Here is a 12,205-nt window from a genome sequence, read left to right on the forward strand (position 1 = left end):
TGTTCCAAGATCCTCAGTAAAATTGCTTCTTCTTGTTTCCTTCTCTCACAGGATAGTCCAGACATCTCTACAGATGTCTTGTTTACAATCTGCCCCAGTTATAGTAGCTCAAAATCACAGACTTATATACCAAACAACTGCCTGCTTCTACCATGCGCCTTGGTATGATGCATGCCATCTAATTAGCAGTTCTCAATGACGACATGCTTGTCTGAAGGTTGCTGGTGTCATTTCAGGGTTTTTGTTTTGTTTTTCTTGAGGGGAGGGGAGCGTAGGGGTTACGGGTGGAGGCTGATGCCATTCCTGTACACACCAAGCTATTTCCAGTGACACATGTATAGGAGGTAGCGATGGGTAATTTACAAAGCGATTCCCTTATCTGAAAGACCCATCCGTCACTAACTGTAGCCACTGAGGCATGAAATTAAAATCACCGTCCTCCCCTGGGGTTCAGCAGGACCAATGACTGGAATATGCAAGTCACAACACTGTAATTGAGCTAATATACTGATACGAACCAAAACAGCAGAGCTGCAGTGCCAAGAACCAATACATTTCACTTATGCATTAATTAAGAAAGCAATTCCAATTTTCAAGTGGACAATATAAAATCAGCATAATATAATCGTAATAAGGCCTCTTTTTCTTTGTTTCATTTACAGATACACCTGTATATCCCTCATCTTTCTTTCCATCAGAAAATCTGACTAATGGTGTAAATATACAATATTGCCAATTCAACTCATTTTGCCTGGTTAGTCATTGCGTCAGCGCAATAACTGACTAATCTTTTGTTCTGAACTCTGTTTCTACTTTGTTTCATGAGGTAAAAGATAAAGAAATCAATACTACTGCTCCATATAAGAAGGCTTTTACTTTATTTTCTAATATTCTGACTTCAAACTTTAAGCTTCTCATGAAAGTTATGTCTAAAAAATTATTTTGAATTCATGCCTACTTCAGGAAGTCCACCTGATAAATCCAATTATTTAATAAACCAAATACTTCCTGGCTAAAATATGACACTTTATACTTACATACAAGTGAATTAATCTTACTTGCTATGGTAACATTTTGGTATTTTATAACAAGATTTGGTATTTAAGTGCCTCTAAGTTTTCTGTCTTGCTATATCCACGTCAGCTATGTCTGAATATTTGATTCTTTATATTGTACTTACTCTTTGTTTTATGATGAAGTTTTTGTACAATTTGAACCGTCTTTAAAGTTTAATATTTTCTTTTCCCTATGACTTGAAATTCCGGCTTTAAAAAAAATCTGATTATCCAGGGGTTTGTTTTAAATGTACTTTATCCTTTAAAATATTCTTCCTTTAAAAGAACAGATTTTGCTAAGCTACGTACCATCCACACTTCCACCATTCCTGTCATTCACTGACCTTCTGCAGACTAATTTCCTTATTCTGTGATAAAGACATTTGGTTCCCTGATGCTGCTACAGTTTATGCAAATACTGTAGATAAACAATGGACTATATTGCTGTTCCATACTGCAGCAGTGAGTGTGATTTAAAATAGTCCTCATTGTATCTATTATTTTTATATAGTGCTATAAATGTGCACAGCATCTTAAAAACTAACCAAAGGTGAGTACCCTGCTCCCAAGAGCTCATGGTCTAAACATAGTAACGGATGTCTTGAAGTATTCTCACATGTTAGTAGCTCAGTTCTGTGTCTCTGACAGAAATCACATTGACATGTCTTTGCATTTAATCTGAAATATCCTGAATGTGTCCTTTCATAGTTTGGGGTGCATCTAAGGGAGAATGGAAAAGAAAAGGTAGGGAAGAAAGGGATTCATACGCATTCAAAAAGCAACGAAAAAGAGAAGACACAGGAGTGAGAGGAGAGAGTAAAGCAAGAGGAAGAGAGGTGGAAAGAAAAGTGTCTGGTATTTTCTCAGCTTCTCTCTAACCTCCTCGTCCTCTCCCCACTGTTCAGTCCTTTCCCTCCTAAAGATGCATCTTGCTTCAGGTTTATGCCTCAGCTCTTGAAAGGGATAACCTCAAGAAAGGGGTCCTTGGCGACAAGTCATCGGAACCAGCATGCATTCTTGCAAACAGTAAACCTCCAGGCAGTACTATTATTATTATTATTTATTATTTTATTATTGTGCTAGCACCGAACCAATCTTCTCTCTCCCTCTTCTTGTCCTCATTTCTCCTTTAGGTAACGGGTGGGCTAGAGTCAATTTAAGAAAATCAATTAAAATTATGAAGAATCGACTTGCCCATCCCACCCTGACCCTGCGGAAGAAGCTAAAGGAGAGGGGGCAGGGCAGTTCCTGACTGTCAATTACTGTAGAAGCGTGGAGATGATTGCCGTACCTTACACAGTAACCGTTCAATGTCAGCTCTCCTTGTGCTTGAAGAGAGAGGTAAAGGGGAAGGCTCTTTTGGAAGCATCGCTGAATGGAGTAAAGGGAAGAAATGGGAGATGTGTCTGACCAGCCACTCTCTCCTCCCAGGGTAGGGTCGACCTCCCCAGATCTGAGGGTGAGCTTGAAGGTGGGGAGAGGAAAAAGGTCAGACTCCGTTTATTTCCCCCAGCCCCAAACTTTGACAGTACAACGAAGGGCTGCTCTACTAGGGAGGAGAAAAGCTGCATGTGGGAGAATTCGAAGCCCAGGTGGGCAGCGTCTAGAGACAGCAAGGCTAGTTATAGTTCTCCCCGCTGCTCCTTGAAATCTGAGGTATTGCGGGGATACGTGCTTGCCTCAAACATGATCTCTGTCTGCCAATCTATCACTTTGTGGAGACAGGGGCACGGGTGTCTTCTCCCTGACTCCAAGAGGAGGGTGAGGTTTTTTTTGTTTTTTGCTGCGGGGAGGAGGGTTTGCCCTGTTTTCTTTCTTTCTACTCTTTTTTCCCCCCAAACTACCTCAGAACTATGCAGGTGGGGAATGCTGGATCATGATCCTCATGCCCAGCTGTCTGCAGGAGCTGGGCTGCCTTCCAGTTCCTCCCCAGTGCTGTTGCTAGAAGGGAACCCTAGGAATATCCTCTCAAATGTTATAGTAAAGGAGGGGTTTTGTTTCCATAAGAGAAAAGAGACTCACAATAGGGCTTTTAAATTCACCATTCAAAACCCCCTCTAAATATAAAAAATAGTCTCATCCAATTAGAGAAGACAGAGATGGAAAGAACCTATTACATCATTCAACCCCTCTCCCTGACAATGCTAGGTTGCTCTCCACTGAACATTTTCGAATGTATTTGTCGGGTCTAGACTTAAAAGACCCAACTGATGGAGCTTCTCCACTTTCCTTGGGAGCTTATTCTGCATTCCAGATATCCTAGCCCAGCAGCGGGCCACCAGAAATAGTACTTCGATGGTCAATGAAGAGATAGCCTTTTAAATAGCTTAAAAACTAGGCCAATGAGAGAATTCAAGACCATGTTTAAGTCCCCCAAGAGGTACAAGAGATTTGATATTTGGTTTCAATTCTCAACTAGTAATTTTAAAATCAAGACTGGATGTTTTTCTAAAAGATCTGCTCTAGGAATTATTTTGGGGAAGGTCTGTGGCCTATGTTATATGAGAGATCAGAGTTATATGATCACAATGGGTCCCTTCTGGCCTTGGATTCTATGAACTGTCTTGTGAAATCTATCGATATCTCGCTGAACTCTGAGTGGCACTTGTCTATATCGCTGCAGAATACTACCATTGCCAAAGGGTTGATAAGTTATGGCATTAATTCCCAAGTCCAGTCCACCATTTGAGTACTACAGGGTCTCTCTTGCCAAGAAAAGTGTAGGATTGATATTTGCTTTAACGCATCAGACAGCAAAGATTTCTATACTCTCACATAGGGTCCTAGTCTACGATTGGCTCGCTTAGGGCTTGTCTACACTACCCGTCGGATAAGCGGGCAGCGGTCGATCCAGCGGGGGTCGATTGATCACATCTAGTATAGATGCGATAAATCGACCGCTGAGCGCTCGCCCGTCGACTCCGGTACTCCACCAGAACAAGGAGCGCAAGCGGAGTCAACGGTAGAGCGCCAGCTGTTGACTTACCATAGCGAGGACACCACGGTAAGTAGATCCAAGTATGTCGACTTCAGGTACGCTATTCAGATAGCTGAAGTTGTGTATCTTAGATCGACCCCGCATGGTAGTGTAGACAAGCCCTTAGTGCTACCACAATAAAATGAAGATGAGGAGGTGGTGGCAGTGGCAGTAGTAGTAGTACTTCTTCATGGAGGTTGACTGTTTGAAAGAATACATCCTGGTTATGACAACTTGTCTGCAAAGATCTCTCTCTTAAGGTTATCCCTTTCAAGAGCTAAAGCATAAACCTGAAGCAAGATGCACCTTTAGGAATAACCAGTCCCTGATTCAGAAATCACTGCTATTGAGAAGTAAATAATGCATACATTAACAAGTTCACCAGCTCTGGGATACCAACAGAATCTCAGCCACTCTGCAGTCATCATGATACAATTCCTTGAGGACCTGGCTATCACAGAATCATAGGACTGGAACGGATCTTGAGAGATCATCTAGTCCAGTCCCTTGCACTCATGGCAGGACTAAGTATTATCTAAATCATTCCTGACAGGTGTTTGTCTAACCTGTTCTTAAAAATCTCTAATGATGGAGATTCCAGAACCTCCATAGGCAATTTATTCCAGTGCTTAACCACTCTGACAGTTAGGAATTTTTTCCTAATGTCCAGCCTAAACCTCCCTTCCTGCAATTTAAGTCCATTACTTCTTGTCCTAGCCTCAGAGGTTAAGAACATTTTTTCCCCTCTTCCTTGTAACAGCCTTTTATGTACTTAAAAACTGTTATGTCCCCTCTCAGTCTTCTCTTCTTCAGACTAAACAAAACCAATTTTTTCCATCTTCCTCATAAGTCATGGTTTCTAGACCTTTAATCATTTTTGTTGCTCTTTTCTGGACTTTCTCCAATTTGTCCACATCTTTCCTGAAATGTGGCACCCAGAACTGGACACAATACTCCAGTTGAGGCCTAATCAGCGTGGAGTAGACCGAAAGAATTACTTCTCGTGTCTTGCTTACAAAACTCCCATTATACAGCCCAGAATTATGTTTGCTTTTCTTTCAATAGTGTATTACTGTTGACTCATATTTAGCTCGTGGCCCACTATGATCCCCAGATCCCTTTCCGCAGTACTCCTTCCTAGGCAGTCATTTCCCATTTTGTATGTGTGCAACTGACTGTTCCTTCCTAAGTGGAGTACTTTGCATTTGTCCTTATTCAATTTCATCCTATTTACTTCACACCATTTCTCCAGTTTGTCCAGATCATTTTGAATTTTAATCCTATCCTCCAAAGCACTTGCAACTCCTTCCTGCTTGGTATCATTTGTAAACTTTATAAGTGTACTCTCTATATCATTATCTAAACCATTGATGAAGATGAACAGAATTGGACCCAGAACTGATCCCCACTCGATACGCCCTTCCAGCTTGACTGTGAACCACTGATAACTACTCGCTGGGAATGATTTTCCAACTAGTTATGCATCCACCTTATAGTAGCTTCATCTAGGCCAGTGTTTCTCAACCTATGGCCCATGGGCCACTTGCAGACCAATCAGCACACAGCTGTGGCCCATGTGACATCCTCAGGGCCAAACAAGTAGTACTGGATGCGGCCCACAATGGTAAATAGGTTGAGAACCACTGATCTAGGCTGTATTTCCTTAGTTTATGAGGAGATCATGTGAGACAATATCAAAAGCCATACTAAAGTTAAGATACACCACATCTACCACTTCCCCCCCATCCACAAGGCTTGTTACTCTGTCAAAAAATCCCTGTTGACTGTTACTTATCTCACTATCTTCTAATCTAGGTGTCTGCAAATTGTTTGCTTAATTATGTGCTCCATTATCTTTCCAGGTACTGAAGTTACACTGACTCATCTGTAATTCCCTGGGTTGTTCTTATTTCCCTTTTAATAGATTGGCACTATATTTGCCCTTTTCCAGTCCTCTGGAACCTCTCCCTGCCTTCCATGACTTTTCAAACATAATTGCTAATGGCTCAGATATCTCCTCAGTCTGCTCCTTGAGAATTCTAGGATGTATTTCATCAGGTGACTTGAAGACATCTAACTTGTCTAAGTAATTTTTAAGTTGTTCTTTCCATATTTTAGCCTCTGATCCTACCTCATTTTCACTGGCATTCACTATGTTAGATGTCCAATCGCTACTAACCTTTTTGGTGAAAACTGAAACAAAAGAGTCATTTAGCACTTCTGCCATTTCCACATTTTCTGTTATTGTCCCCCCCCCCCCCCAGCCCGCTCACTGAATAATGGGCCTAACCTGTTCTTGGTCTTCCTCTTGCTGCTAATGTATTTGTAAACTGTTTTCTTGTTACCCTTTATGTCTCTAGTTATTTAATCTCGTTTTGTGCCTTGGCCTTTCTAATTTTGTCGCTACATACTTGTGTTATTTGTTTATATTCAGCCTTCGTAATTTGACCTAGTTTCCACTTTTTGTAGGACTCTTTTTGAGTTTCAGATCATTGAAGATTTCCTGGTTAAGCCACAGTGGTCTTTTGCAATACTTCCTATCTTTCCTACGCACTGGGATAGTTTGCTATTGTGTCCTTAATAATTTCTCTCTGAAAAACTGCCCACTCTCTTAAACTGTTTTTCCCCTTAGGCTTGCTTCCCCTGGGATCTTACCTACCTTTTGGAACACCCTGCCTATAAGAGGGCAGGTGTGGAAATATATATGAACATAAGAATGGCCCTACTGGGTCAGACCAAAGGTCCAGCTAGCCCAGTATCCTGTCTTCCGACAGTGGCCAGTTCCAGGTGCCCCAGAGGGAATGAACAGAACAGGGAATCATCAAGTGTTCCATCTCCAGTTGCTCATTCCCAGCTTCTGGCAAACAGAGGCTAGGGACACCAGCCCTGCCCATCCTGGCTAATAGCCATTGATGGACCTATCCTCCATGAATTTATCTAGTTATGTTTTGAGCCCTGTTATGGTGCTTGACCTTCACAACATCCTCTAACAAGGAGTTTCACAGGTTGACTCTGTGTTGTGTGAAGAAATACTTCCTTTTATTTGTTTTTAAACCTGCTGCCCATTAATTTCATTTGGTGACCCCTAGTTCTTGTGTTATGAGAAGTAGTAACTTTCTCTACACCAGTCATGATTTTATAGACCTCAATCATATCTCCCCTTAGCCGTCTCTTTTCCAAACTGAAAAGTCCCAGTCTTATTAATCTCTCCTCATACGGAAGCCATTCCATACCCTTAATCATTTTTGTTGCACTTGGCATGATAAAGTTCTGCTCTACTGAGTGCGGTGTCTGCACTCAGCTGTGGATTTACCCACCAGAGACACAGCTTCTGAAACTGAAATTGAATTCCCATTTTCTTGTGTATATCTGTTGCCTGTTAGCCTATCTGCCTCATCGCTTAGGTCTTGAGCTATGCGAGTGGTTGACAGCTTTTTTCCCCACAAAAGTCATCAGTAGGTGAAACTCTTCAGTGACATCTTTGCTTCTTGTGCCTCCTTCTCAGTTTCTCTAAAGAGCCATGGTGGCATTGTCTAACTGAACCCACACTGAGGTGTTGCTTAGCTTGCTCTGGAAGCTTGTGCTGCTCACATTTCTAGTCTAGTCTAATTTTCACATTTCCTTTTAAAGACCATCACTCCAGGACAACTTCTTTGGTGAGATACAACCCCTCCATTCCTACAGACTGGAATCTCTGGTCAGCTTTTTCCACTGTGCGTTATCAGGTCTTGTCATTCTGATATCGCCGGGGGGCAGCCTGACAGAGGGATGTAGCAACAAAGGTTTCTGTAAGTCCACCAATTCTAGACTCATTCGGATGCACATGAAGGGCTAGAGAGCTCATGTGGAAGTATGCTCATCTGATCACATCCAGGGCTCCGTGTGATGGAGCCAACAGTGTGCAAACAATACCACACCACGACTAGCTGTGACTGTAGTAAAACCTGTATTTGCTATTGAAATTTGTGATACTTGCCCTGGAACATAAAGACACATCCTACTTTTGTGCTGAACTAAACTTCCAAACACACAAGCATCTCAGATGGTGTCTGGGAACTCTTTTCATGGCAATCCAGCCACATAGCTCTAGGAAGGAGAACTCATTGGCAATGGCACTCCTGGACAGTATTTAAGAACTAGTCTTCACTGTCACTGTCATGAATGCTACAAATTCACTTATCAATAAATAATTAAAACACTCCTCTGCTCTGCTAAGTCCTCAAAAAAAAGGTTAACTGTTGTTACTTGCAAATGTCACAAGGTTATCTCTGAGGGCTTTAGCAACAATGCAATTCCTAGTAATTAATTCATACTCTCAAGAGAAGAAACATTAACTGAAAAAAGTATGAGTTAGATTAAACTGTGTAAGCAAAATACAAGATAAACAACAGGATATTTAAGATCAGTATAAAAATCAATGTACCACCGAAATGTTATGTTCATAGTAGTTAGTTCTAACATATATAAGCAACATTTTAAAAAACCTCACAGATACCGTCACCAGGCATCCCCTTAGACTCTTGTGTTGTCAGAATTCTCCTCTTTATAATGGAAGATCTTTATGAAGACAAACTTGAGTTTTCTCTCCCAAGTAATTACAGCACATACCAAGAGGAGCTCTGTCTTCAAAAGGAGGTTGCTAAAGATTTTAGCTAATATGAGTAAGAGTTCCTAGTATTTTGCACAGCTTTTTAATCTTGATACCATTTTCTCATGTACAGTGCCATTACCTGGAAAGAATGGCAACGGTGTACAAATTGCTAGAATTCACATCATGGGAGCTGCAAACTGCTCAGGGAAATATCTATGCAGCTCCACAGAACATATACAAAACCCAACATAGAGAATAAACTAATTTTATTTCAACTAACTTAGCTCATCTCTCCCTTCTTACATCACTCGGCAATACCTGTGATCTTCCAAGATATGGAGGCTACAGGCATCATCACCTCCATAATATTCCAGCTCAACTGCTCCCTAACCAAGAAGCAACAGTTAGAAAGTTGTTCCCAAGTCAAAACCTATACTATGGTAACAAATAGCACTATCGACAAACCCATCACGGCAGCTGTGGCATATCCTTTTGATCCCTATAATTTGTTCTCTCCATCAAAATTCATCAGCAGAATTCCAGTCCAGCTTACATATAGGTAAAACAGGCATTTAAACTGACATACAAACATTAACTTATAGGGACATTTTTATCAAATATTTCTTTTATTTTATAGAAAACAGTGATTTTGTTTGAATAGTTGAAGTGCAATCAACATGTATTAAAGTTTGTGTCGTCCTGTGTTTTTGTTAATATTTTGAATGCTACAAAATACATTGCAGAACTAAAAAAAAAAAAGAATAAAGTTCAACTTTTGAAAATCCTTTGTAAAACAAATATTTATAGTAACACTATGACGTTTTTATTCCTTCAAGGCACTATCCTCATTAATAAGTCATTCAAATTCTTAAAGTACATGAAAGTAAAGCAATTTCTTTTACCTGGTTGAGCCGAATTTTCACTAAACTCCCCCAACTCATTCATGTACATTTCCTGATTTTTGTAAAATTGGAGTACAGGGGTGAAGTGATTTGCCCAAATATACATGGTACATCAGTGGCAGACTCGGATGTTAACACTGGTCTCCTAACTGCCCACCTGGTGTCCTACCCATTGAAACATACTGGCTCTCCCAAAACTCAAGGTTTTATTTATTGTTAAAGGTTTAATCAAAGCAACGTATTATATATTTTCTAAGTGGACTTACATCCTGTAGGAGTTTCTCTAAGTTTTCCTGCAGCTCATAAAAGTACCGGGAAGTAATAAGTCCTTCACGTGATTTATCCAGGCAGTCTCTGGACAGCTCAATAACCTGATGATAAATGAAGCTTAGGACCCCATCTGCTAATTGCAGCACGTTCTCTGGAGCATTAGAAGCAATAAACTCAGCCAGCCGTTCCTCCATCTGTGCTGTGGCCTAAAAGCAAAGAATAAAAAGAAGACAAACTTACTTGAATTTTGCTATCCTGACATGTAAATGTGAACAGATAGGATGCTAACTGATACACTTTTTCATTGCCAAAATATATGACTATTCAAGAAAGCTCAGTGATATTAGAATTCACAGAAAAAAAATACTACCAACTAAGAGTTCTGGTTGTAATGACATGTACATTAACTTAAACATAATTAGAATCTTGTAGTAAAAAATCCAAGTTTCTGAAAGTCAGAACATTCAGTGTTAAGGGTCCATAAAAACCTCAACTCTGATTCTGTATCCCTGTGCTGTGCTCACAGAATGGGAATCATAATATTAAATTTATTACAGGAGTGTCATAGAATGCAAGGGTCTTGAAGAAGAATTTTGGTCAAGATTGCTGCAGAGTGCTCAGGGACCTTGACCATAATCAACTGCGATGTAACAAAACAAAGGTGATTATTTCAAATCAGGATTAAGCAGTGAGAGCAAGAGCATTTAGCAAAAAAGTTCCTATCTTCAGGCACATTCCCTGTAATAATAAATAGGGAAAGGGAAGAGGAATTCAGGAAATATGAAACATACACAGTAATCGCTCACCAGGATGCTTTTTAAAGTTTTCCATCAGCAGTCCTCTAAACATTAATTCTGATTTCTCAATTGTGAGATTAAAGTGAAAAACAGAGGATGAGTATGTCTGCAAACTCTGAACAAACTACACTGCTTAGAAACCATATGTAAGCAACTGGATCTCTCTCAAGTAAGTGCTTATGAATTAATCCTAAACAGTGTTGTTTAATACTTTCACTGAATAAATTGTTCAAAACATTGGTCCTTACCTTCGGAAACCTTTCTTTGTACACATGATTCATCATTACTATTTCGCTGTCAAAGGAAATCGGGGAACGACCAGGACTGAAGGGAAAAAATATATTCATAATTTATAACCTTTACATTGATGGTAAAAAAACAACCCAAACAGCCATTGTGAGTGTGCTGCTTAGATCAGATATGGCCATCACAGGCTTGTCTTCCCTACGAAAAAAAGGGATGGTCTGAACTCAGGTTAAAATCCACCTGAAGAGAAGGCAATTTGTAGTTTTCACAAGAGTTAGCAGGTCGAAAACTACAAACTGCCCTGTCTTCACTAGAATTTTAACATCAATTAAGAACAGGCATTCTTTTCAAAGTAAAGACAACATCAAATATACTGACATTTAAAATTGATGCATAGGCTTATCAATCCAATTTTAATTGTTTTACTGTTCCCAGTGGTGTGGTCCTCCATATTTCCCGCATTACCCCCATTTTCATTTATCCCTCCCTGGCAACATTCAGAGACCCTGAAGGAGGAGAGCTGTTTCCTCCAGAGTCTGTAATGTTGAAAGGGGACACTGTGAAGTGAAGCAAGACACTAGGAGCTACAACATTATTCACACCGATTTATATATATATTTTTATTAACACCACTCCGTGCACACATTACATATTACACAATGTATGCAATACACTTTCACAAGTTAGCTTCTTGAAGACACTGAAAAACAGGACACTAAATCCTGACAGAAGCTAAGTCTGTATTACAGCTTGATTACATTCAAAAGATTAGTTGCATCTCATTTCATCACATCTGATGTTGGTATGTAATGCTATGACTCATTCCATGGTTAAGAGGAGCCAAAGGCTGAATGAAGTAATGCACATACAAATTAATTACACACGTAGTTACCTGATTGCCTGCAGCACACTATGGCTTCATTTTTCCGGTTTCATTGTTTTTATTTTCAAAATAAACCGTGACTTCCATTATAACACATTACATGGTTATTTGTTTTTATGATTTTAAGAGTATACATCTTGCTAAATATATATTCTCTATGTTAAAAGATACAATTATTTCTGGCCTGAACCAACTCAAACAGATAGTTTTAAAGTTTCTTATGATGGGTGAAATATGTCTCTCTGAAAGGAACAAATATATCTGAAACTCTGCATGCGTTAGAGATACTATCCTGTAGCAAACCTATTTAAAGGCAAAAACATTGTCCTGGGAACAGTATGTTTATAACACAACATAGATTATGTTACTCTCTTAACTCGTGGAAGGAAGCAAGAACAATCTCTTACTTGTGAGAAGAACAGGAGTACTTGTGGCACCTTAGAGACTAACAAATTTATTAGAGCATAAGCTTTCGTGGGCTACA

At 39.8% G+C, this 12,205-nt stretch overlaps 1 protein-coding gene across 2 annotated transcripts in view; it reads right to left on the bottom strand.

Moving 5' to 3' along the window:
* The window catches only part of MAST2 (microtubule associated serine/threonine kinase 2), a 326,453-nt gene that overhangs the window by 43,948 nt on the left and 270,300 nt on the right, over positions 1-12,205 (bottom strand). For both annotated transcript variants that reach the window (XM_026651972.1, XM_026651974.2), the window contains 2 exons: positions 10,841-10,916; positions 9,792-10,001 (listed from right to left, as the gene is read on the bottom strand). In XM_026651972.1, the coding sequence (XP_026507757.1) occupies positions 9,792-10,001; positions 10,841-10,916 (286 nt within the window). The remainder of the gene's footprint in view (positions 1-9,791; positions 10,002-10,840; positions 10,917-12,205) is intronic.

Source organism: Terrapene carolina, unplaced genomic scaffold (genome assembly GCF_002925995.2).
Source record: "Terrapene carolina triunguis isolate 2854851 unplaced genomic scaffold, T_m_triunguis-2.0 Scaffold110, whole genome shotgun sequence".
Taxonomy (NCBI): domain Eukaryota; kingdom Metazoa; phylum Chordata; order Testudines; family Emydidae; genus Terrapene; species Terrapene triunguis.